The sequence below is a fragment of the Colius striatus genome, chromosome 18 (genome assembly GCF_028858725.1).
Source record: "Colius striatus isolate bColStr4 chromosome 18, bColStr4.1.hap1, whole genome shotgun sequence".
Lineage (NCBI taxonomy): Eukaryota > Metazoa > Chordata > Aves > Coliiformes > Coliidae > Colius > Colius striatus.
In genome coordinates, this window is record NC_084776.1 from 1,257,885 (window position 1) to 1,283,965 (window position 26,081).

Here is a 26,081-nt window from a genome sequence, read left to right on the forward strand (position 1 = left end):
GCACGGGCACCGGCAGGAGCACGCTGCGCACCCCGCCCGGGCCGCCCCGCGCCGCCGGGACCGCGCTGCCCCGCGCGCAACACCCCGCCGGTGAGTAACCGCGATCGCCGGCGGCTTTCGGGCTGGAGGGGGCCCGTGGGGGGGGCGGAATTTTTCTCGCTTTGCTGTTATTATGATTATTATCACCACCACAATTTTTTGGTCGCTTTATTTCTTTTTTTTTTCGCCTTTATTTTTTTTTTTGGCCTTTCAATGTTTTTTTTTTTAAATTTTTTTCGCGTTTTTGGAGGCGTAAAAAACATTTTTTTGTTTTGCGTTCGTGGGGTGTTTTTTTTATTTGGGTTTTTTTTGGTGCTGAATTTTAAATCTTTTTTTTTTTTTCCCCTTCGTTTTGGAACAGGAAAATATTTTCGGCATTTATTAAAAAAAATTTTGCGCATCACAACATTTTCACAGCGAATTTTTTCTGGCGTTAACGGCATTTTTCGCACGGAGCGCTTCGCCTGGAATTATCGCCCATTACGTTTTGTACTGTTATTTTTTTTTACCTTTAAAAAAATGCCGTTTAAAAATATTTGTTTGCGCTTTTTTTCCCCCTCTTCTTTTATTTTTTTTACGCCGCTTTTCCTTATTTTTATTAAAAACTCCAAAGCGAACCGTCCCCGTTGCGTTGCTCGGACGCGCGTTTCTCTCTCCCGGGGCCGCTCCGCCGCCCCTCGGGACGATCCGGCCGCCCTCGCTCCGCCGCCCGCCGTGGCCCCGGGGCTGGGGGCGGGTCGGGGGGCCCTCGGCCGCGCTCGCTGCTCCGCGCCCCTTTGTTCGCTGCGGCCCCGGGCCCGGCCCCGCCAGTCTCGGTCTCCCCGCCGGATCGGGCCCGCCGGCCCCGGCGCTGCCGAGAACAATGCCCCGGCGGGCCCGGCGCACCGGGCGGCCTGCCCGGGGAGCGAGCCCGGTACCGGCGCGGGGCAGCGGGATGGGGGAGACCCGAGGGCGGAGGAAATACCGGGGCCGTGCGACCTCGGGAGGGGAAGGCACCGAGCAGCGGGGAAGGCGGATCGAGGAGGGTTCGTGCAGCGGAGGCTGGTCCGTGCACCGGGGATTGAAGTGTGGCCGAGCAACCCGGGCGAGGAAAGGGGAACGCGAGGAGAGGAAAGCGCCGGGGAGACAACGGGAACCCGGCTCCGGGCGGCGGGGAGGCAAGGGGACGAGGAGGGCGCCGGGGACGAGGGGCCCGTGCGCCGGGAGAGCCGAGGACAGCCGCGTTCCGAGCGCCTCGGGAATCCGCGTCGGTGCGGCGAGAGGAAAACGGGGCCCGAGCTCCGGGGAAAATAAAAGAGCCGAGCGGCGGGGAAGCGGGGCCCGAGCGGCGGGACAAGGACGCGGCGCCGCGCCGGGCACAGCGGGCAGCGGGACAAGGACGGGGCCGTGCGCCGGGGACAGCGGGAGCCGGGCAGCGGCGAGGCTAACGAGCGTTGCAGCAGGGCACCGGGAGCGGGGGTCGGCCGGGGGAGCGGGGCCGGGCTGCGGGGGGAGCCGCGGCGGGGCGGGGCGGGGGGGCAGCCCGGGCCGTGCTCCGGGAGAACGGGAAGCGGAGGGTGAGGGGGCTCGTGCGCGGGGGAACACCGGGGACGGCGAAGCGGGGGATTCTGTGGAAATGGAGGGGTCTGTGCCCCAGGGATGGTGGGGAAACTGGGGCCCGAGCACCAGCGGTGCCGGCGAAAGCGGCGGCCTGGGGCGGGGGGATTACCGGAGAAAAAGGAGGCTGCGTACCGGGGAAACTGGGCTCGGGTACGCTGGGGGTACAAGCGGAAACGGGGCGGGGGTCGTACCCCTTGGCCTGGCAATCCTCTCACGCTTTCCCTTCTCTCCCTCACGCCAGGAGCAGAGGATGAACTGGCAGCCCCGGCACGGAGCGCGGCACGCCGCCACCCAGCCCAGCCCGCCGCGGCGCTGAGGATCGCCGGCCGCGCCGAGGAGCCGTGTCGGGGTCCTGCCGTGCCCCCCGCAGGCAGCGCGCAGGCGGCTGGGTGCCCCCGGCATGGACGGCCGTGACTTCGCGCCCCCGCCGCGGCTGCTGTCGGAGCGGGGCAGCCTGGGCCACCGGCACGGCACGGGGCGCGTGGCGGGTTCGGCGCACGGGGCCGTGCAGCCCCCAGGACACTTCCAGCCCACCAAGTACTTCCCCACGCCCATCTCCATGGCCACTCACACAGGTCAGAGGCGTCGGGGCGGCCGCGGCGCGAGGGGCCGGGAGGGACGCGGGGGCCTTGGCGTGCCGAGGGCTCGGCCTCCCCTTTGTGCTGCGCCCGCTGTCACCGCGCCCGTTGTTTTGGGGGGTGGGTGTGTGGGGGCTCACGTACACGGGGGGGGGGTGTGGGGGGAGGCATTTCCCTGCTCTGCCGACGTGGGAGGAGCGCGACCCCCGGGCCGGCCCGGTGAGATCCCAGTGCCTGAACAAGGAAGCGCTTTCTGGGCAAACAAGGAGGCCGTTATGCGCGGGGCCGGCACGGCAGTGCCGTGGTGCGGCAGCGGCGCTGGGGAAAGGCCGACAAACCCCGGCTCTATAGAAAGCGCCCGAGCGTCAGGCTGGGACGGGGTCTGCGGCGCGTGCATTCGCCTCCACAGCTGGTGTCCTGCTGGAGACGGACAAAGCCTGGCACAGGGCTGAGTGTGGCACGGCCAAGCCTGCCGCCACCGGCATGAGGCTCCCCGGATCCGGCCGCCGCGCCGGCATCCAGGGCGTGCGCTGCCTGCTCGGCTTTGTCTGTGGCAGCCCGTGCCGAGGCTGCTCGGCTGTGGCCAGGGAGGGCTAAAGCGGGGTGCGGGCTGCCTGAAGCGGGGTGCAGGGGCTGCGAGGGGGCTGGCGCCGGCAGGAGGGAGCTCGTCTGCGACTGCTGAGCTCCGGCACAGAGCCGAGGCAGGAGCAGGGCCGGATCTGGTGTGCGGCGGGCCGGCTCGCCACAGCGCTGCTCGGGGCCCCCTGCTTCCCGCCGACACAGGCGGTTTCCTCGCCGCGGCACGGTGGCAGCGCCGGTTATTGTCGCTGCCTTGATGAGCTGTGAATACTAATAAAATTATATCTGCTTTAATGGGATTACAATTAGTGCGTGGATTAGGGCGGGGGGCACGGCCAGGCCGGCGCGGGGGGCGGTGGTGGGGACCCGCGGCTCCTGGAAGGAGGCGGCGAGCGGGGGGCACCGTGGGGTGCCGGGGAGGCGGCGCCGGATCGGCCCGTGGTCAGGGAGGTTTCGTTTTGTGTTGGCACTCCCCGCGCTGCGGTCAGGCCCCCCAGGACCACCACCAAGCTTGAGGGGGGCAACCCCAGCCTCCCTCCTCAGCTTTGGGGTGTGGGGGGCCTGAATGGGGGCTTGATGCCTGTCCCCAGGGTGAGGGAGAGGGGTAGGGGCTTGGCCCTTCTCCGTCTCACAGTGGCCGTGGGGGGATCCCCGGGGGACGCTGGCGCCGGGGTGCCGCTGGCTTCCCTCCGGCTTCTCGCCGTGGCGGTGTCCCTGCGGCGGCGGCCGCCGGACCCTCGCGCCTCGCGGGGCCTGGGCGACACATGGGAGCCCAAATGCAATAGGGATTGTTAAAATAACATGGATCAGGCTAAAAATACCCCAGGAAGAAACTCGCCCTAAAAAAAAAATAAAAAAAAATAAATTAGAGAAGCCAAACCCAACAACAGAAAGAGCTAAAAATACTCTGGGCTTTGGCAGGGCCGGCACAGCCGGAGCCCGTCCCGGCGAGCCGCGCTCCCAGGCTCCTGCCGGCACGGCAGCCGCGCTCCAGCAAATACAAACGAGGGGTTAGTGCCCGTGGCGGTGCCGGGGCTGCGGGAGGGGCATCCCCAGGCCTGGCACCCCGGCGTCCCCGCGGTGCGGCCGTGCCGTGGGGCCGGGAGCCACGGCGGCGCGCGGAGCGGTAGTTAACACCGATGATTGATAATTACCCCACCCAGCAAATAAAGGCAGCCCGCGGTTTGCCAGGCGGCCGTGGCAGTGGCGGGGCTGGCGTGGCACGCGGCAGCCCCAGGGCACCACACCGGGGAGAGGGAGGGGGTGGGGGGGGCTCCAGCCGCTTTCCCCCAAATGGCTCCCGGTGGCGGGCCGGACTACACCTCCCAGGAGCCTTTGCCGGGGGCCAGAGGCCGCCCTGGGAAGGGGAGATAAAAACTGTTTAGCTTGATTTTATTAAAGCCATAATTCAGGGCCACGCAGTTATTGCAAACAAATGCTTCGGTTGCGTCTGGCTTTGGCACCGGGACCATGCAAATGGTGGCACGAGACGGCACCGAGAGCCAGGGCGTGGGGAGCCGCGGCCTTGCCTGGCACTGGGGAGTCGGAGGGGGGCACATGGGGACCCCCTGAGCTGCACGAGGAGCCCAGACTGGGGCTCAGCCCCTGCTCCCCAGCTGCGGCACAGCCCGGCTGGAGGCTGCGGTCCCAGCACGCCTGCTCTGAGTGAGGCCGGGGGTCCTGAGGTCCCTGCCACGGGCAAGGAGTGGGAAACTCTTTCAGAGGCTGAGCTCAGCCCCTGCTTTGTGCCAGGGACCCCGTTTTGCCCTTCTGGCATTTTTATGGACTAACACACAGTTGGGAGCTCGATGGGCCGTTTGTCACCGTGGCAGAGCCCTCGGTGCACTGCGAAGTGTAACAGCACCGGGGGCTCGCACAAGGCACCGGGCTGTGCCGGGAGCCCTGCTGCTGTGGCCGTGCCTGTGGACAGCCTGACCCTGGTGCTGCTGCTTTGCATCCCGGTGCTGGTTTGTATCCCGGTGCCAGTTTGCAGCCTGGCCGTGGCACTTGGCAGCCCAGCGCTGGTTTGCATCCCAGAGCAGGCGTGCAGCCTGGCTTTGGTAGTGCCGGTGTGCATCCTGGTGCAGGTCTGCACGATGCTGGTGGTGCTGAGGCTGTGGTGTGGTGCTGGTGACCATCAGGTCCCCTCCCTGGATTCAATTGCAGGCCGGGCTGGCCCGGAGCGGGGCAGATGGGGATGGTGGCCCCTGGCTGGGGTAGGGACGTGGGGCTGGGTGTCGGCGCTGCAGCCTCTCCACATGGCAGCTTCCTCATTAATGACCGAGGACAGGGCCTGAGGAGTGGCCGGGAGGCCGCAGCTTGGCCCCGGCACGGCCGCAGCGTGGGGGCTCTCGACTCCCTCCCCCGGCACCGTGTGCCGGCCCGGCTGCGCCGCCGCTCGCGCCGAGAAGTAGGTGTCAAAGTTAAACCAGATTCTGAGATGAAGCGTCTGCTCCTCGTTACCACGCCTGTGCCGGGGTGACCGCGGGGACACACACACGTGTGGGGTGCCGAGAGCCGTGGGTCCCATGCAGGGGGGTGGATCTGTCTGTGTGTCTGTCAGTGACGAGCTGGATCTGTGTGAAGCCGCCGCTGTGCCAGGGTCTGGGGGGACACAGAGTGATCTGGGCAGCTGCTGCCAGCCCTGGTCACTACCAGGAGAGGTGGTGGTTGCCCCCAAACTGAGGGGGGGTGAGGTTGAGGGTCTCAGCACCCTGGGCTGCAGGCACCCTGCTTTTGCCTCCCATCTCTGCCTCCTGGAGCTGCTGCCTGACCTGGGGGTCTTGTGCTGGGGGGCTGGGAGCTGTGCCCCCGGGAAAGCCAGCAGCGGGTTCTGTGGGCTGAGCACCGCGTGCACCACGGGCTTGGCCGGTGCCTGAGGGGGAATTGAGGGTGCAGACGGGATCCGTGGGGCTGATCCCCGGCCGGATCCTCTCCCGGCGCCGGCAGCAGCCTGCCCCAGCCAGGGGGAATTACGGCACAGAACAGAAATAGCAGGATTTGGCAATTGGGTGACTCTGCAGAGATTCACACGGGCTGCATCCCCTCAGCCCACCCCCCGGTAAATAAACACGCGCCCAGTCATCTCATTCTTGGAGTTCTTCTTTATCCGCTCCCTAAAACAAAACAGATGGGCACAGCACGGCCCTGCCCGCCCGGCCCCCGCCTGCCCAACCCCCTGCCTGCCCCCCCAGCAGCGTCCCGGGGCAGGATCCCACCCCCGGGCAGGATCCCATCCCCCGGGCTCTGGGGTCCCTGCACAGGCTGTGACGCAGCAGCGGGTGTTGTGTGTGGGACGGGGTGACCCTGAGCCCCAGGCTTTGTGGGGTTCCCTGGGACGGCAGTGTGGTCTCCGTGGCACACCATGCTCCCGGGGGGGTAGGACAGCCGGGACCCTCTCCAGGGACCCTCCCTGTCATCCCTGGTGTCCCAGCTTGTGCTGGGCCTGTGGCTGCTCCCAAAATGGCCTCTGGGCTCTGCAAACAGCCTGTGCCTGGCGTGTCAAGCGATGCGTGTGCAGGGAGCCTGCAGCCTCCTCCCCGGCCCTGGGCAAGCCGGGTGGGCACCGAGCCCCTTCCCTCCAGCCTCCCCTTCCCTCCAGCCTCCCCTTCCTTCCCTTCCCTCCGCCGCCGGAGCCGACAGCTTGCGAGTGGCACTTAGCGCGGAGCGACTGCCGCGTGATTACCCGTCGGATAACGTTTTAATTGTACTTCTGGCACTCTGTCAAGCTCGTTTGAACCGCGTTTCAATATTACGGCGTTTATTTAGTGCCATAACAATATGGATTAATCTTAAATTATAACACCGAGGAAATTATATCACGCTTGTGTTTCCTATTTGCCAAATATTTCAAGGGGACGCGTGGGAAGGGACCCAGGGGCCGCATCCTGCCCCTGCTCGGGTCTGGAGCCCAGGGCTGGCACCTGCTGGGGGTGCCCGATGGTGGGGCCGTGGTTTGAGGGGGGTGTCCCTGCCAGCTCCCGGCGTCTCCGCGTGCGGCCCCGGCTCTGCCAGGAATGTTCCAGCCCCGAAATAGCCGAGGGAGTAACCCAACCCCAACCCCAACCCCGCGCACGTCCCGCCAGCGCCACGGAACCCGGCCACCGGCCCCTCACCGGGCCGAGCTCCGGAGCGCTGCAGCCCCCCTGTCCCCCTTCTTGAAATGGAGCCCCTAAATATGGGGGTGAGGCCGTGGGGAGGGGCAGGGCTGAGGCGTCCTAGAGGAGAGGGGGGACTGGAATCCCCTCCCTTTCCCGGCACTGCCGCTCTGGGGACCCCGCTGCCGGCCCCTGGCCCAGAAACCTGCCTGGCCGGAGCGGCCGCGGCCGGAGTGACCCCCCCCCGGGCCGTGGCCCCCCACCCGCCTTGGCCCTGCTTGCTGGCAGGGGAAGCTTTCCGTCTTCCCGGCACATTCCCATCTGCACTGCACTCGCTGCGGGGGCGAGGAGGGTTTTGGGCGGGAGGGAGCACGGCTTGTTCCCCCCACCGCCAGCTCCCATCCCGCATCCCCCGGCACTGTCGGTGCAGTCACGCCGAGACTTGGCACAGTTGTCACACGTGGCCCTCTGGGGATTTGAGGCCGAGGTGAAAAGCCCCCTGACCTCCCTCCCCCAGCTGTGGTTCAGCGCTGAGGAGGGGGAAGCGACTCTACTTCCCTCTTAATGCTTTCCTCCAGCTGCCACGTCTGCCCAGCCCCATTCGGGGAGGTCCTGGGTGCCTCCAGCCCCAAAACCCACCAGCACAGCCCTGCCTCAGTTTCCCCTCCCAGCCACACCAGGGTCCAGCTTGCTGTGTGACCAGGGCCGTCCCGAGGCAGCTGTGGCATGGCCAAAGCTGCTGGAGGTCCCAGGGCCGGTGCCGGGGTCTGGGGCCGCCCTTCCCTCCCCAACGATGCCCAGTGTGGGGGATGTTTGTGCCGGCTGTGCCAGAGCCGTTGGAGTGACTCATGGTGCTGACCATGAGAAGCCCCACCAGGGAGTTCCCAGCCGATGCTGACGCCGGGGGGTGGCGGGAGGGGGGTCCGTGGTGGGACCACGCTGCCCATCTGCCTTGTGCTGGCAGCCGGCCCCATGGCACCGTGCCTGCCCCGGCACACAGCTCCCCCGGCACTGCCTGCCCGCGGCTGTGATGAGTTGTGTACAGTCTCAGCGACCCATCCCTGTCCTCAGCAGCCCCGCAGCTGGCGAGGGCAGAGCCGTGCCATGTCACGCCGAGCCACGCCGCGAGCCGTGGCGTGTGAGGGGCTGGGGCGAGCGTGCGTGCGAGGTGGGTGGGAGCGGCGCGGCGGCCGGTGTGCGCCGGGGGATCCGGCCGTGCCAGTGGGCGTGAGTCAGCGGGAGGGAGGTGTGGGGAGTGGCGGCCGCGGCCCCACCAGCCCCGCCGGGATGCTCCGCGCCAGCACGGCCCCGCCGCCATCGGGGAGGGGAGGAGAAGGCGGAGAGGGGGGGATTTGGGTTTTTTTTTTACAGCCTGTTTCACAGCTTCCAGAAAAGGCTCGTTCTGGAAACCTCGGCTTCCTGCCCGCCACAGCCACCCGGCACGCTGCCGGCTCCACGCCCCGCCGCAGGGTCCCCCGGCACGGCCGGGGCTGGGGTCGCGCTGGGGCAGTTGGCCGGGGGCAGAATCGGGCATGGCCCCTCGGCAATGTGTTGGCACGGCCTGGCAGGACGTGTGCCGCGACCCCGGCGCTTGCCGGCGCAGGGGCTGCCGTGTCCGGCTCCGTGGGCTCGCGGTGCCGGTTCCCAGGGCCGCGGCGGGGTGCGGCCGTGCCCCCGGCCCACGCGCCCCCACCCCGGCCAGCGCAGGAAGGAGAGAGCTGCCTGAAACCACATCCCCGACACTCATCCCAGAGGCATCCCGGAGGGATTAGCCAGGGAGCGTGGGCCGGCTTAGAGAGCAAAGCATCGCTTCCTGCCCCGGCCGGGCGGGCGGCCAGCCCGGGCTCCTCCGCACCACGCCGGGCCGGGGAGGGGACTGGTGGCTGTGGCCCCGCCAACCCACATTGACCCACAAAGGGCCACGTGTGAGGATGGTCAGTGCTGCTGCCCAGCCCCTGGCTCTGATGTTTGCACCGTGACCTCGGTGCACAGCCAGGGTCGGGAGTGCCGTGGGCAGTTCTGGGTACTGACAGGGCTCCAGCTGCCGTGGCTGGTGGTTGCCCATGGGATGGCACCACTTGCCCTGGCGTGGCAAGGCAGCGATTCCAGTCGTCCTGGCACTGGAGCTGTGGGGGAGAGCAGCAGCACGGGGAGCCACACGCATGTGTGAAGCCTCCTGTGTGCTGGCACGTGTGTGCACACAGGGGCTGGGCACGGCAGGGCACTGGTGCCCCTCACACGGCTGCTGCACCTGACACGCCGTGGTCAGAGCCTCTGCAGCTCCATGGGGATGTGAGAGCACGAGGGATGCACGTGCTCAAAGAGTGTGTGTGCACCAGGGATGTGTGTGCACCAGGGGTGAGTGTGCACCAGCAGCGTGCGTGCACAAATATGGGCTGCAGCCAGCGTAGGCACAGGAGTGGCACGAGTGGGTGTGGTGGCAATGGGGGCACGGGCATCTCTCCCTGACTCTCTCCTCTCCCACCACAGCCGGCAGCAGCCTGATGGGGAATGCACCCACCTCCTCCTTCATGGGGGGCTTCCTGAGCAGCAGCCTGGGCTCGGGGGCACCCAGCCACCCCGCTGGCCCCACCGCTTCCCCCCCAGAGCCGGCATTCCGCGGGCCCCACTCCGGCACCTCCCAGCTCTGGTTCTCGCACTCCCACGAAGGTGAGCAGGTGCCAGGGTGGGTGGGCAGGGGGTCCCTGCGGGTGGCCAGGATGCAGCGGGGGTCTGCCCGGTGCTGGAGGGTGACTGTGCCCACCCAGACTGGGCTCAGACCTCCCAGGCGCTGGCACACAGGGTGGCCGTGGCAGCTGGCCGGCGTGGGCACACGGTTGGCACAGAGTGAGCTCTGAGGTGGCAGCGGAGGGGCACAGCCAGCAGCGTGACCCACGGGCACCCCTGGGCATCCACAGGGACTGGGCTCAGCCTCCCGCAGTGGGGGCTCAGGGTGGGCTGGAGGGACTCGTACTGGACTGCAGCCCCCTGCCAGGAGCCGGGCTCAGGCCAGGCTAGCTCATGTCACCGGTGATGAACCGGGGGCTGCACTCCCCTCCCGTGGCAGGGACCCCCGTGGCAGGGGCAGTGCAGCCTGGGCACCCCCTGGGCAGCACAGATGCCCCCGGGGAGAAGGGATGGGGGCTCCTGGCAGCCCCTCAGCACAGCGGCAGCGCTGGCCCCACCTGAGTGGCCGGAGCGAGGGCCGACAGAGTTAAGGAGGGGGGAGGTGGTATTGGCGCGGGGCCCTGGCAGCCAGCCCAGCTGGTAGTTTGACCGGCTGCCAGTTGGCTCCCGGCGTGCTGGGGGGGCGCAGGGGGGCCGCAGCGCCCACCGCTGACGGACGGCCCGGCCGAGTGTGCCGCGTAACGAGGTGGGTAACGAGCCGGCAAGGGCCGCGCCGAGCCACTGCTGCCACGAGTCTGTGGGGTCTCAACACGGCAGCAGCACGTTAGGGGGTCCCTGGCCCAGAGGAGGTAGGGGACTCCAGCCAACCGGCCAAGTGGTGCACACCATGGCACAGTGTGGTGATGCCGTGGGAGGCCGCGTGCCCTGGCCCCGCTGACCACTGTGCCCCCAGCCCCAGGATATCCCCGCTTCTCCGGGAGCCTGGCCTCCACCTTCCTGCCCATGAGCCACCTGGACCACCACAGCAACAGCAACGTCCTCTACGGCCAGCACCGCTTCTACGAGAGCCAGAAAGGCAGGTACCGGGGTCCCGGCATGGCGCCGCGGCGCCACCACAACCCCCGGGGACAGGCAGGGTGCCCCGCGGGGTGCGTGTCCCCAGCCAGGGACGGGTGGGGGGCTCGGCGGGCAGGAGCCAGCGGTGGGTCCCCGGGGAGGAGCGGGGTGGTGGGCACCGGGCCCAGGCGCTGCTCTCGCTTCTCACAATATTGTGGCGGGCGCTTAATAGGGAACATTGTTTGGGTGGGAAATGGAGCTAATTAGGGCTGAGCCTTGCCCGCCCTCCTCCCTTCGTTAGCGGGGAGCAGCTGCTGGCACGGCCGCTGCCCCGGCTGCCCGGCCCCACGCCAGGCTTCCGGGGGGAGGGACACGGAGGGCTCAGCCCTGGCTCCCCCCTGCAGATAACTTCTACCTGCGCAACCTGCCCGCCCAGCCCGCCCTGCTCCCCACCGGCCACGGCTTCCCCGGCATCGCCCGCGCCGCCCCCGCGCCCCCCAGCAGCTCCTGCAGCCGGGAGCGCGACGCTGGAGCCCTGCCCAAGACCCCCAAGGACTACGACCGCTTCCTGGTGGGCAAGGAGAAGGGGGGCAAGGGGGACCTGAAGGAGCGGCCGCCCGAGGAGGACCCCAAGGAGCGGCACAAGGCGGTGCTGCCGGTGCCGCCAGACGGGCACTGCAAGGAGGGGCTGCCGCCCCGGGGGGCCGGCGACGGCCGCCCCAAGCACCTCACCTCCTGCCTCCTGGGTGCCAAAGGGCTGGAAGGCGACGGCGGCCGCGCCGTGCTGCCCAGCTGTGCCGGCACCGGCCTGCCCCGCGCTGCCCGCTGCGCCGCCAAGGAGCCGTGCCGTGCCGAGCGGGAGCCGGCGGCCCCCGAGGTGCCCCAGGCCTACGGCGAGTGCGTGGAGCGGCGGCAGATGCTGCACCACGCCGTGTCCTACGCGGTGCCCACCGGGCCGGCGTCGCTCGGCCCCGCCGCCGGCTCCTTCCCCTGCCTGCAGCTGCACGCCGGCCCCGAGGTGCTGTGCCCGCTGCCGGAGCCGGCCGGCCGGGAGCTGAAGCTGAGCGGGGCCACGCTGGTGCCCTCCGTGGGCCACTTGACGGACAAGAGCCGCTCCTTCCAGGTAACGGCGGAGGCCGGCGGGCTGGAGCGCACCGACGGCAAGGAGCGGCACGCCGAGGTGGGGGCCGAGCCCCCGGCCGCTTACGGCGGCCCCTTCCACCACCCGCTGAAGGCCGAGGGCCCGGCGGAGCGGCGGCTGGAGTGGGGGGCTCCCGGCGCCCGGCTGAAGGGGCTGGAGTACCTGGGCGGGGGCACAGCCGAGGGCCCCCCCTTTGCTGGCCGGGGCCCCGCACCCAAGGGCGCTCTGGACAAGGGCTACTTCGAGGTGCCGCCGGCGCCCGACTGTTCCCGCGCCCCCCGCCCCGACCCGCTGGGCGTCCGCGTCGGCCCCTCCTGCTGCACTTTAGAGAAGGGCCCCCCCAAGGACCCCCCACCTCCCGGGCCGGCTCCCCAGAAGGTGGCACGGATCCGGCACCAGCAGCACGCCGAGGCGGAGGCGGCCGGCGCCGAGGGCAAGCGCAAGCCCCTGGAGCTGAGCGCCCTGGGCTACGGCGGCCCCCCGCTGCCCCCCTGGGGCGTGCAGGGCCAGGGCCCCCCCCCTGGCCGTGGCGGAGGAGAGGAAGGGGCCGTACCTGGACCCCTTCGGCACGAGTCTGCAGCAGGCTGCGTTGATGACTCAGGGCCCGGTGCTGGGCCAGGAGGTGCCGGCAGCACCGGACGAGGTGTCGGCCATGAAGAACCTGCTGAAGTACAGCAACCAGGCGCTGCTGGGGGGGCAGAAGGGCCCCCCCTTCGTGGGGCTGGGGGGTGTCAAGGGCAGCTGCGCCCACCAAGACACCAAGTTCCCCCCGGCGAAGGGACAGACGGAGCTGGAGCGGCCGGACTGTGCCCGCGGCCGGGAGCACGACGGGCTGACCCCCGGCGAGGGCGAGGTGCGGCAGCCGCCCGTCGGCATCGCCGTGGCTGTGGCACGGCAGAAGGACACCCTGGGGCGGCCCGAGCCCTCCTACGGCGGCGGCTCCGGGCGGCAGGGACGGACGACCGCCGGCATCAAAGGTAGGAGCCGGGGTCCGGGGGGGGCGGGGGGAGGTTGGCACACAGCTGGCCGTGCCACGCTGATGCCACCGTCCTGTCCCCGGCACAGCGGGCACGGCGCGGCCCATGCACCTCATCGAGCTGGAGGCAGAGGAGGAGCGGGGCCGGCTCTGCGAGGAGCGCCTGGGGCTGCCGGGACGAGAGCTGCTGCTGCAGTGCGTGTGGGCCGGGGGGGCCGGGGGGGGTCACGGTGCCGACACGCAGCCCCACGGCCCGGCTCCGCCCCTCTCCCCACAGGGACAACAAGGACCTGGTGGAGTTTGCGCGGATGCACCCGTCGGGGGGGTGTCCCGGGGAGCTGACCCCGCACCTCATGATCGCCGGGGGCTCATCGCTGCCGGCGGGGCAGCTCGGGGGGGACCCCGCCGCTCACGCCCACCCGGCGCACACGCACTGGCTGCCCCGCACGCGCAGCCCCTCCATCTGGATGGGGGGACACTCCTACGGTCAGTGCCGCCGGCAAACGGAGCGGGGGCTGCCTGTGTGCCCACCCTCAGCGCTGCTGTGCTGTGCCCCCCACCCCTGGCACTTACAGTCCCCCCCACCCCACAGGCATCGGCCACCCCGCGCTGCACCAGAACCTGCCGCCTGCCTTCCCCGCCTCCATGCCCAGCACCATGCAGCCCGTCTTCCCCCTGTCCCAGGACCCCCCAGCCCAGCTCGTCATCCTGCCCACCGAGCCCCCTGCCCACGGCACCCCCCACACGCTGGGTGAGCCTGGGACAGGGCACGGCCACGGGTGCTCCTGCCGTGTGCTGGGAGGGGCTGCGGAGTGCTGGGGGGAAGGAGGAGGAGATGGGGTCCCTGTGGGGGTGCAGAGCTGGGAGATGGGGGACCCTGTGGATGCTTTAGGGGATGTAGGGGTGGGAGGTGTGTTCCTGTGGCTGCTGCTGGGGTTGCAGGTTTGGGGTGTGAGAGGTGACCCCAAGATCGGTACCTGATTAACCCTTTGTCCCCTGCAGCCGACGTGATGGACCAGGCGTCGCTGTGGCCCCCGATGTACCCGGCGCGGGGTCCTGGTGCCCACCTGCAGCACACGGGGCAGCTGCCCGTGTACTCCCGCTCTCAGTTCCTGCGGCAGCAGGAGCTCTACGCCCTGCAGCAGCAGCAGCGGGCGGCACAGGCCCTCGAGATCCAGCGCCAGGCACACATCCAGGTGCCCAGGGGGGCTGAGGGTGAGGGGGACTGGGGGGAGGGCTTGTGGGGCTGGCTGTGGGATAGGATGTGGGGCTGACTTGAGACTGGGGTGTAGGATGAGGAGATGAGAGTGGGATATGAGCTGAAGGGCTGGATTTGGAGCTGGGTTGAGGTTAGAGGGTAGGGTGAGGATATGAAACTGGACTGTGTGATGGTGCTGGGGGCGCAGGGCAGGGCTGTGGGACTGGATCTGGGCTGTGGTGCAGGGCTGGGCTGTGGGATGCAGGACTGGGCTATGGGACTGGATCTGGGCTGTGGGATGCAGTGTTGGGCTGTGGGATGCAGGGCTGGGCTGTGGGATGCAGTGTTGGGCTGTGGGATGCAGGGCAGGGCTGTGGGATGCAGGGCTGGGCTGTGGGATGCAGTGTTGGGCTGTGGGATGCAGTGTTGGGCTGTGGGATGCAGGGCTGGGCTGTGGGATGCAGTGTTGGGCTGTGGGATGCAGGGCAGGGCTGTGGGATGCAGGGCTGGGCTGTGGGATGCAGTGTTGGGCTGTGGGATGCAGTGTTGGGCTGTGGGATGCAGTGTTGGGCTGTGGGATGCAGTGTTGGGCTGTGGGATGCAGGGCGGGGCTGTGGGATGCAGGGCAGGGCTGTGGGATGCAGTGTTGGGCTGTGGGATGCAGGGCAGGGCTGTGGGATGCAGGGCAGGGCTGTGGGATGCAGTGTTGGGCTGTGGGATGCAGTGTTGGGCTGTGGGATGCAGGGCAGGGCTGTGGGATGCAGTGTTGGGCTGTGGGATGCAGGGCAGGGCTGTGGGATGCAGGGCAGGGCTGTGGGGAAGGGTTACAGGCTGTGGGGCTGGCATATACCAACCTCAGTGTCCTCCCACAGCGGAAGCCGGAGGAGCAGCCCCTGGAGCTGGAGGAGGGGGCTCCCGAGAAGCCCCTCAAACCCTCCCACAAAGCAGTTGCCTTAAACCCCCCGGCCAAGGGCCTGTCCTCAGTGGCTCCTGGGCCCCCCAAGCTGTCTCCTTGCTGCCACTCTCCGGCCCTGCGGCACCCGGCCAAGTGCCCCGTGGCCCTCCCTGCGGCCCCCTGCACTTTACCCGTCTGCCCCGCCGCCAGCTCCGCCGTGGCCCCCCGCTCCCCGGCTGACAGCCCCCTGCCCGTCCAGAGCAAGGGCAGCGATGGGGAGGACAAACGTGGAGAGGGGCAACCGCCCCGCGACTACCCCAAGTCCCTGGAGCCAGGTAGGGCCAGAGCAGAGAGGAGGAGGAGGGTGGCCATGGCACGGGGTGATGATGTCAGGGGGTCCCTGCTGAGCATCACCCTCTTCCCCACAGACCTGCCCCCTGGCTACAGCTACCCCACCGCCGGCATGGGCTTCTCCGAGGCGCACTCGGCCGAGCCGGCTGACCCCGACACTATGCACGCCGGCTCACCGCCGGCTGAGCCCGAGCAGTCCCGCACCTTCAGCCCCAACCGGGACGTGCTGCGGGAGCCGGGGCCCCCGCGGGAGCCGCCAGCCGGGGGGACGATGGCCGAGGGTCCCGGGCCACTGCTGCACCGCCACCACCTCCTGCTCGCCCCGGGACCCCTCTGTGGGGAGCGGGAACCGGCCGTGGGGGCTGCCGAGGAGCAGGCACCGGTGCCCTTCGGAGTGTGCCAGGAGGTGGCTCAGGGAGCACCGGAGCAGAGCCCACCGGAGCAGCAGTGCCCAGTGCCTGCGGTGGAGGCCTCACCGCTGCCCCCTGCCATGGAGGAGGATGAGGAGGAGGAGGAGGAGGAGGAAGATGAAGATGAAGAGGAAGAAGAGGAAGGTGACAGCGATGACTCGGAGCTGGAGGGCAGCTGCAACGAGGAGGATGGCGATGACAGGCACCAGGGCTGCCCAGGCGGGCTGGAGGCTCTGATTGCTGCTGGCATCGACCTCGGGGAGCTGCCAGCCCTGGACTCACCCGAGGAGCCCCCCCCGGCGCCCCCCTCACCCGCCCCCCACGCCTCAGGGATCCCCGGCATCGCCCTGCTCAGCGAGCTCGCCGACCTGGAGCTGCGCCGGCGCCGCTGCGACCTGGCCCTGGAAGGTGAGCGGCCCCCGGTGCCCCCTGACACTCCCTCCCCCGAATCCCCTGTCCTCGGGCACCCCCTGTGCCCCTTCCCACAGGGATGTGGAGCAGCAGCAGCTCTGTGCAGGGCATGTAACATGCGTCATGCAGCGCATGTGCAGCGGCTGCGTGGTGCATGCAAGAGCTCTGGTACAAACGCAGCCATGCGGTGCAGGCGTTGAGCAGTGCAGGAGGCGGTTGCCTGTGTGTTTTTGGAGCGGGGGCTCTGTGTTGGCAGTGCCAGGCCGTGTGCCTGCGTGCCGCAGAGGGCTGCGTGTGTGCTGCCGGCGTGATGCGGTGCCCGGCGGTGCGATGCGGTGCCCGGCAGCCAGGCCTGGGGCCGCCTCCGGGGCTCTGCTCCAGCGCTGGCTCCAGGCAGGCGCTGGGATTCCCTCCCGGCTCGGCTTCCCCAGGGAATCCCGGGGACCGCGCTGGGGGAAGGCCGTTGGCCGTCCTGGCACATTCCCCGGTGCTGTGGCCAGCAGCGGGGCCCTGCGTGCTCGGTGCTGCCGGTGGCTGTGTGTGCCGTGGGGCAGGGGGTGCCGTGGGGCCCCCTCCCCACCGCCGGCTGTGCCGCAGACAGGGCGCGTCACTGCGTCCCTCCCCACCCCAGCCTTGGCTCCGTGTGCCGATGAGTTCACCGGTGGGCTGTGTGCCCAGCCCCATCCCCACGGCTGCCTGGGGACACTGGCCATGCCCGCTGTCCCCTCTGTGTGCCCCACAGCCACTGTGGCACCCTGCAGCATGACCCAGTGCCCCACAGACCCCGCTGCTCACAGCCCCATCCGCAGTCCTGGTGTCACACATGCACGCACGGGCTCGTGCACACGCGTGGGTCAGTGTGGGGGGCCGGGCTGTGCCCCACGCCGGCCCCGCTGACCTGCTGGTCTTGGCAGGGGAGGACGAGGACCTGCTGGCCTTCAACCTGCAGAACCTGGCCACGGTGGCAGCCGCTTGGTCGCTGGTGGAGGCTGCCAGCCGGGACGGCAGCCCCCCGGCACTCAGCCCCCTGCCCACCTCCCCGCCGCCCCGCGCACGCATCCCCCGCCGCAAGTACACCTGGACGCCCAAAACCAAGGCCGTGAGTGTCTCCTCAGTGGCGGTGGGAGGTGGGATGAGTTGTGCCCAGTCTCGGCCTCAGGGCCGAGGCTGCTGGCGCTGCCAGCTCAGCACCTCCCACCCTGTTCCCTCCCCCCAGGTCTGTCCCCTGAAGGCGGCCATCGAGCAGCTCAACACGCAGGAGGTGGAGGTGCGGATGCGCCTGGCCGAGCTGCAGCGCCGCTACAAGGAGAAGCAGCGCGAGCTGGTGAAGCTGCAGCGGCGGCACGACCACGAGTACGTCCCCGTCCCTGTCCCCGTCATCCCAGCCGGGTCCCGGGGCTGGAGGGGTGGGGGATGCATCCCGCAGGGGGGCCGGGCAGCCAGCACCCTCTGCCGAGCGGGACGGCCGCGGCGGTCACCGGTGCGATGAGTTTGGGGCCGTCCTCAGCCCGGCTCGGCGGAGGGGCACCGGCTGCGGCGGCCGCGCGGCTCAGGGTGCCCCCGGTCTTGCCGCGGCTGCAGGCGTGACGAGAGCTCCCGGAGCCCGGCGCGGCGCGGGCCGGGGCGGCCGAGGAAGCGCAAGCACTCCAGCGCGCTGGGCAGGGCCGAGAGCCGCAAGGTCAAGTGAGTGACCGGCGCCGCGTGCCCTCCTTGTCCCTGGGGACCGGCCACCAGCCCCGCTGCCGGGGGAGGGGGGGACTGCCCGTCCCACCACGGGGGTGACAGGGCTGCGCGAGGGGGGCAGACCCCCCGTCTCTCCCCTCACCACACATTTCGGGGGGGGGACGGGGGTCCGGCCGTTCGCTTTGGCACCTTCCCACTCTCAACCCCGCTTGTGGCTTGGGCGGGGGGGCCCGGGCTGGGCAGCAGTGCTGTGCCCCCCCCTCCCCTCCCTCCCTTCCCTCCCCTCCCCTCCCCGCCGGCTGCGGGAGCAGCGTTGCATAAAAGCCTCTTTATCTGTGCGGTATAAAGCCATTGGTCACGCTGCAGTGGCGTTCGGCGCTGCCGGCGCTTTATTATTACCCATTAGCCGCCCGGCGCAGCCGTTTCCCCACTCCCGGGCCCTGTATAATTGTCCTTCTCCGCTACAAATTGCCTCTCCCGACAGGCCCATTTGCATAAATCCTCCGAGCGAGTCCAAACACGCTCGGAGCGTGTGTGTGCGCGCGGCCCCCGGCCCCCCCCGCCGCTAATAACAGTTAAATCTGCGCTAAATGGTTCCTTCAATTAAGACGAAGAGGGGAAAGAGAGAGGAAAAAAATTAATCTCGAGGTTTTATGTCACAAAACATTAGTGAGAGGGTGAAGGGTGTTGGGGGGGTGGGAAGCGGGGGGGAGACGACGGCTGGCAGCGGCTTGGGGGTGTGGGAAGCATCGGGGTGCAGGATGCAGCCAAGGGTGCAGGGATCCATTGGGGTGCAGGATCTGTTTGGGTGCAGGGTCCAGGAAGGGATGCAGGATGCTGCTGGGAGGTGCAGGATTCATCCAGGGATGCAGAGATCCATTCAAGGATGTAGGATCCAGCTGGGGATACAGGATCCAGCCAGGGGTGCAGGATCCAGCCAGGGATGCCGGGTCCAGCCAGGGATGCCGGGTCCAGGCAGGGATGTAGGGTCCATCCAGGGATGTAGGATCCAGCCAGGGATACAGGATCCAGCCAGGGGTGCAGGATCCAGCCAGGGATGCAGGATGCTGCCAGGGAATTCAGGATCCATCTGGGGGGTGCAGGACGCTGCTGGGGGGTGCAGGACACAAGTGGGAGGTCCGGTGGGCACCATGCCCACGCCACACTCCCTGCCAGGGCGGTGAAGACCAGCCTGTCCCTGCTGTGTGCCGAGCTGCGGGGAGACCCCGAGCCCAAGAAGAAGAGGAGCAAACTGGCCGAGGCGGCGTTCGGCGGCCTCAAAGGCTCCGCGGTGAGTCCGGCCTCGCCACCGGCAAACAGGAGCCCAGGGCCGGGGGAGTGCCAGCCCCCTCCCGAGCCTCCCTGTGCCCCCCAGGACAAGGTGCGGTGCAAGAAGAGCAGCTCGCAGGGCAAACTGGGCTGTAAGGTGGCTCACAAGGTGTCACAGCTGAAGCAGAAGGTGAAGAGCAAAGGGCTGCCTGCCGGCATCAGCCCCTTCCGCCGGAAAGACCCCAACCCCGCCGGCCGCATCCAGAAGAAGCTGAACCGGCCCAAGAGCTCCAAAGCCACCAAGTACCAGCCACAGGAGGCAGACCCCCGCCAGCCCACTGGCTTCAAAGGCACGAGGATGGGGGTGTGGGGGCTGGCACGGGCCTGGGGGCGTGGGGTCCAGCATGGGGTTGGGGGTGCAGAGGGGATGCCGGGGGATTGGGACGGGGGTGCACCCAGCTGCAGGTGTGCGTGGGGGGTGGCTTGTGCCAGGTCACAAGGACTCACCCCATCCTGCGTGGGCATGGAGAAGGGGGTGCAGGGACCACCCCTGGGTGCACAGGGTCCCTCATCACTGTCCCGTCCTCTTGCAGATGAGCATGATGGGGACACAGACAGTGAGGATGGTGACGATGAGCCGGGCTTGTCCCTGCCACCCTCGGTGCCCGTGGCCGTGCTCGGCCCATCCCCATCCTCCGTGGTGAAGATGGAGGCCAACGAGAAGGCGAAGAAGAAGAAGGAAAGGCAGGGGCTGCTAGGTAACAGGCTGGCCCCGCGGGGCTACCGGCGGGACGCGGGGCAGCAGCACCCCCGGGGTGCCCTGAGCCCCCTCCTGCCGCAGGATGCCCTGAGCCCCGGCCCCTCCGCAGGGCCCTGTCGCCTCGGCAGCCCCGAGGGTGAGGTGAAGATCAAGCGGCGGCCGGTGAAGCCGGGGACCGGGAAGCTGGAGAAGGTGCCGGCGCGGCGGAAGGCGGGAGGCTGCCAGGAGGGAGGCAAGAAGAAGCTCAAGGCCAAACCCAAGGAGAGTCTCCGGCCGACAGCCACCGGCAGCCCCAGCGCCGCGGCCCCCGCTGGCGGCCTCTTCGGCAGCACCGACCCCCGGCACTTCGCGGCGAGAGACGAGGGCGCCCGGCTGGCCAGCGAGAGGCTGAAGAAGGCAACACGCAAGAGCAAAGTGCTGCAGTCAGCCCTGAGGGTGAGTGTGGGGGGCAGGGGGTGGGGGGCACCTGTGGGGTGCAGAGGGATGGGTGTCGGGGCTGGGGGACACCGATGGGACCGTGGGGTCCAGAGGGATGGGTGCTGGGGCTGGGGGTGCTGCTGGGGCTGTAGGTCCAGTAGGACCGGGGAGTCAAGAGGGATATGTGTAGGGTTTTCGTGGGCTGGGGGTACTGGTGGGACTGTGAAAGCATCTGATGACTGGGAGCATGGATGAACTCATAAAGTGCAAGGACTGAGGGTGGTTGGGGGGCACTGGTGGGCCCCAGAGGGCTGGGGAGGGGTCACCATGGCAGGAGGCTGTCAGCTCTGACCCCTCTCCCACAGCGGAAGAACGGTGCACTGGCACTGGCACTGTCCCCACGGAGCGCCAAGACCATCCTGAGCAAAGGCAAGAAGCTGGCCAAGGTGAAGAGCAAAGTGGCCACCAAGCAGGTGAGAAACTGGGGCCAGCTCCTGCCCCACACCCAGCCCCCTCCATGCCCCCCACCCCCCTGAGCTCCGTGTCCCGCAGTGCAAGGGCCGGGCGGTCAGCAAGCTGCTGGAGAGCTTCACCGTGGAGGATGACTTCGACTTCGATGACAACAGCAGCTTTTCGGAGGAGGAGGAGGAAGGAGGGGTCTGCCTGGGAGGAGGGGCACGGGGGGGCCGCCTCTCCCCCCTGCCCCACACCTGCGCCATCCAGAAGGAGGATCTGCGGGACGGGCTGCACATCCTCATCCCCAAGGAGGACAGTCTGCTCTACGCCGGCAGCGTCCGCACCATCCAGCCCCCCGACATGTGAGTCCCTGAAGGGAGGTCACTGCCTCGGGGGGAGCTGCCAAGGGATGGCTGGGTGGGTGCTGACACCCCCCTTCCTCTTCTGTGCCCCCTCCTCAGCTACAGCATCATCATCGAGGGCGAGCGTGGGAACCGGCAGCGCATCTACTCGCAGGAGCAGCTGCTGCAGGAAGCGGTGAGCGGGGTGGGGAGGGTCAGGGGGGCAGAAGGGGGTCACAGAGGGGTCCTGGGCAGCCTCCACAAAGCCCAACACGCTGCTTCATGCAGGTCCTGGACGTCCGGCCCCAGTCGCGCCGCAGCCTCCCCCCAGGCACCCGCGTCTGTGCCTACTGGAGCCAGAAATCCCGCTGCCTCTACCCAGGGAACGTTGTGCGAGGTGAGGGGCGGCCGGTGGGGTGGAGAGGGGCGTGGGGAGGGTGTCAAGGACCCCTGCCCCATCCCAACAGCCCTTCCTGTGCTGCAGGCTCCTCCAGCGACGAGGAGGAGGATGATCCCGAGGCGGTGATGGTGGAGTTTGATGACGGGGACACAGGGCACATCGCCGTCTCCAACATCCGCCTCCTGCCCCCCGACTTCAAGATCCAGTGTGAGGGGCCTGGGGTGGGGGTCACGGGCTGGCAGTGGGGCAGAGGGGGACAGCAGGGCTGGCCCTGACCCCACACTCTGCCCACAGGCACCGAGCCATCCCCGGCACTCCTGGTCTCCAGCTCCTGCCGCCGGACGAAGCGGTCGTGTGGCGACGTGCCCCCCCCAAGCGAGCTGCCCCCCAACCTCTGCCCCGACCGCCACGATGGCCCCGAGACCCCCAAGAACTCGGGCAAGAAGGCATCTGGCAAGGAGAAAAGCGGTACGAGGGCGGTGGAGGGATGCCACTCACAGACCATCCTCCTGGGGTTGCCTAAGGGATGTGGGACCAGCAGCGCTGGTGTGAGGGATGGGATGAGGGGAGGGCACTGGGATACAGAGAAGGATGCTGGGATGAGGGGAAGGGTGCTGGGATGTGAGTGTGGGAGGAGACAGGAGGCAGGGAAGGTGTCAGGGATGCAGGCAGGGACAGGGCACTCGGGGAAGGATGGGATGCAGGGGGCAGGAGGAGAGTGTGGCAGGATGCAGGGAGAGCTGCAGGGGGATGGAGCTCAGGTTGCAGGGAAGGACGTGCAGGGGCAGAGACAGTCCTGGAGCATCCCTGGCTCCCTCTGTCCATCCATCCTCCTTCCTGAGCCACATCTCTCCCTCAGGCAAAGCCTCGGAGGTGCTGTCAGGCAGCAAAGGGCCGGTGCTGAGCGACCCGTTCGTGGGCCGGCGCGGGGGCCCGCTGCTCAGCTGGTCGGCCGTGGCGCAGACGAAGCGGAAGGCGGCGGCCAAAGGCACGGCCGTGCTGCAGAACCTCTTCCAGGTGAACGGCAGCGCCAAGAAGCTGCGTGCCAAGGAGGCCCTTTTCCCCGTGCACCACCACCACCACCACCACCTGGCCGCCCCCGTCTTCGGCAACGGCTTCGGGGCCGACTCCTTCAGCCGCATCGCCAGCTCCTACGCGTCCTTCGGCGCCGGGGCCGGGCTGGTGCTGCCGTCTGCGCAGAAGCTGCTGCGCTCCAAGAAAGCCGAGCGGCTGGAGGCGGAGATGGGCAAGAGCAGCAGGAGGAAGGCGGGCGGCGAGTACCTGGTCAAGCTGGACCACGAAGGGGTGACGTCCCCCAAGAACAAGAACTGCAAGGCCCTGCTGCTGGCCGAGAAAGACTTTGGGGCCAAGCTGGAGCGGCCGCTGGCCAGCCACGGCTATGCCCACGCGGCGCTGGCGGGCAAGGAGCGGAAGGGCCGGGCGCCCGTGCACCAGCTGCCGGTGGGGCTGGCGCTGAGGAAGTACTCGGGCCAGGCCGAGTTCGCCCTGAACTGTGACAGCGACTGCCACAGCTCCTACTCGGACATGGACGAGGACGAGGAGCCGGGCGGGCTCGGCGCCGACGTGCCCTCACGCTTCATGACCCGCCTCTCGGTTTCCTCCTCGTCCTCGGGCTCCTCCACCTCCTCCAGCTCCGGCTCCATCTCCACCTCCAGCCTCTGCTCCTCCGACAACGAGGATTCCTCCTACAGCTCCGAGGACGAGGACTCCACGCTGCTGCTCCAGACCTGCCTCTCGCACCCGGTGCCGGCGCTGCTGGCGCAGCCGGAGGCCCTGCGCTCCAAGAGCAGCGCACCGCAGCGCTGCTTCCTCACCAAGGCCGCCGCCGCCGGCCCCAAGGCCAAGCTCAAGCGCAGGGAGGCCCTCAGCTTCTCCAAAGCCAAAGAGTTCTCCCGGAGGCAGCGGCTGCCCTCGGTGGAAAACCGGCCAAAGATCTCCGCCTTCCTGCCCGCGCGACAGCTCTGGAGGTGGTCGGGGAACCCCACGCAGGTACGACCCCAGGGCACGGGGCAGCGGGGGGCTGGGGGTGTGTGGAGGGTTGGGTGAGCTCAGGGGTGTGGGTACAAGGAGTGTGAGTGGGCAGAGAGATGCCAGGGGCTGCAGGGCAGGTTGTGGGTGGAGGGGATGAGGTGGACAATGAGGTGCCAGGGGCTGCAGGGCAGGGTGTGGGTGGAGGGGATGTGGTGGGCAATGAAGTGCCAGGGGATGCAGGGCACGGTGTGTGGGTGCAGGGGTGTGGGGGTACAGCATGAAGTGGGGTGCATGGGGACCTGGCAGGGCTTCCATTGTGCGTGGGATGTGCATGTAGCTGCAGAGTGAAAAGGCACACAGCAAGGTGCATGGGGATGCAGGGTGCATAGATAGCTGGCAGGTGCTGGGCACAGCAAGGTGCCAGGACACACAGGGCAGGGTACCTGTGTGCAAGCAGCAGGGTGCATGGGGCATGGGCCTGGAGGCCTGGGTGCACATGTGGGGTCAGGGAGTCCCTGTGCCAGCCCTGACTCCCCCCATTGCCCACCCTGCAGCGGCGGGGCATGAAGGGGAAGGCGCGGAAGCTGTTCTACAAGGCGATCGTGCGGGGGAAGGAGACGCTGCGCATCGGGGACTGCGCCGTGTTCCTCTCGGCTGGGAGACCCAACCTGCCCTACATCGGCCGCATCGAGAGCATGTGGGAGTCCTGGGGCAGCAACATGGTGGTCAAGGTCAAGTGGTTCTACCACCCTGAGGAGACCAAGCTGGGCAAGCGGCAGAGCGACGGCAAGGTGAGGGGCGGGGGGCTGGCTGGGGCGGGGGGCACGCTCTCCCTGGGGGAAAGGGGCTGGTGACAGCCGTGTCCCCACCTCCCGGCAGAACGCCCTGTACCAGTCGTGCCACGAGGACGAGAACGACGTGCAGACCATCTCCCACAAGTGCCAGGTGGTGGGACGGGAGCACTACGAGCAGATGACCCGCAGCAAGAAGTACCAGGACCGGCAGGACCTCTACTACCTGGCAGGCACCTACGACCCCACCACGGGCCGGTTGGTGACCGCCGACGGGGTCCCCATCCTCTGCTGACCCCCCCTTGGGGCCACCCCGGACGTTGGGGGGGGTGGGACAGGGACCGGTAGCCCCCCACCCCCACTTCCCCGTGGGGCTCTTTCCCGGCAGTTATGCAAAGCCCGGGGAGGGGGGAGCCGGGGAGGGGGGGGCCACGGGGATGTCGTCGTCACGGGGGGCACGGGGGGGGTCCCCTACAAGCCATACTTTCCCTAGTACCTCTGACTGTTTGCCAGCAGGTAAAGCAGAAATCAGGTGTGTTGTTCTATTTATTTTGTGTGTAAATATTGTATTTCTCCCGGGAAGTTTTATGGAAAAAAAAAAAGAGACAAAGCAACAAAAAAAGAGACAAAAACCTGAAAAAAACCCCACCATTAAAAAAAACCCTATTAATAATAATAACGATGCGAGCAGGGGGCGGGGGCGCGTTTCCGTGTCAGTGCACTGTTACCCTCAGCCTGGCTGGGACGAGGACAGCGGGGGGAACTCTGTAAATAGAGGGGCCGCAGCGGCAGGGCGGGGGAAGGGGGGTGGGCTCGGTGAGCGGGGCAGGGCGGGTCTGCGAGCCCCCTCCCCTTCCCCGCGCCATCCCGGGGGGGCTTCCCCCGCCGCCGCCCGGCCCCAGTGCAATAGTGGGGGGGAGGGGGGGAGCAGGGGAAGGGGGGGCCGGGGGGACGCTGGCCCGTCCCGCCGAGCGCTGCCCGCTGCGCCCCGCGCTGTAAATGTGTACAGGGGGTGGGGGGGGCTTTTCCAGTGTAAACACTAAAACAAAAAAAAACCCCAAAACAAAAACCAAAAGGACAAAAAAAAACCCCACAAAAAAATCAACAAAATCCCGCAAAAAAATCAATAAAAATGCTAAAAAAAGGTTAAAAAAGATTAAAAAAACACAAAGGTTTTATGAACAGCGAGCTCTATGTAAAGGCCTTTTAGTATGGAACTTTTTTTATCGATAACTTGGCTTATGAATAAATCTATGAACCGTTCAGCGCCTCTGCTCGGTTTCCCCCTTCGACCCTGGGCGGGTGGGTTGGGAGGATGGGGGGTACGGGAAGGCGGGGCTGGGGCTGGGGTGTTGCGTGTGAGGTCGGTGGGCGCTGCCCCAGCAGCGGGGGGGGTTGGGGGCGGTTTGGGGGGATTTGGGGGGGGGGGAGGGTGGAGCAGAGCGGTCCCACCCCCACGTGGGAGTGCAGACGGACAAGCAGAGCTCGCCGGCCATTGGCCGAGCGGCAGCCAATCAGAGGGTGCGGGGCTGGGAAGCCTTGCCTGCCATTGGCTGGCGGAGAGAGCTTTTGTTCTCACCACCTGGGCGCCGTTAACCCTTTCGCTCCCGGGGAGCTGAGCCCGTGGAGCGGTGCTGCCCCCTGGCGGCCGCTCCGCGCATGGGCGCCGGCGAGGGGGCGTGGAAAGGGGGACGACGGGGGGTGGGATTAGAGGGGGCGAGTGAGTGCGAAATGGACGGACGGCTGCGGGGCGGTTCTGGACGCTTCGGTGCAGGACGGACACACGGCTGCGGGGCGGCGCCCGGGTCTGGAGGGTTCGGTGCGTGGGGGCCGGCCGGGGAGGGGCGCAGCTGCGTGTGCAGAGGGGCTAAGGTGGGGTGCGGAGGGCAGGAGGGTGCAGTTATCAAATGCAGGTGTGGGGAAGCAGGGAGGGGGCCCATAAGCCACCGGGGACTCGAGACTCGCCCTGCTCTGCCAAGGGCTTAATTGCAGCACACGCAGCGAGGTCGTTAAT

At 68.2% G+C, this 26,081-nt stretch overlaps 1 protein-coding gene across 1 annotated transcript; it reads left to right on the forward strand.

Annotated features, from left to right (window-relative positions):
• Positions 1-25,331, forward strand: BAHCC1 (BAH domain and coiled-coil containing 1). The gene is given in 28 exon segments (XM_062011126.1): positions 1-90; positions 1,880-2,213; positions 9,383-9,562; positions 10,473-10,595; positions 10,981-12,220; positions 12,222-12,694; positions 12,783-12,888; positions 12,971-13,179; positions 13,286-13,444; positions 13,696-13,889; positions 14,764-15,121; positions 15,215-15,955; positions 16,873-17,057; positions 17,175-17,311; positions 17,540-17,641; positions 18,818-18,932; positions 19,017-19,260; positions 19,504-19,668; positions 19,780-20,105; positions 20,453-20,560; positions 20,640-20,905; positions 21,005-21,080; positions 21,173-21,281; positions 21,369-21,491; positions 21,579-21,752; positions 22,144-23,294; positions 23,831-24,067; positions 24,156-25,331. Coding segments are annotated over 27 exon segments (7,683 nt in total). The 5' UTR covers positions 1-90; positions 1,880-2,038; the 3' UTR covers positions 24,363-25,331.
• The last annotated feature ends 750 nt before the right edge of the window (positions 25,332-26,081 follow it).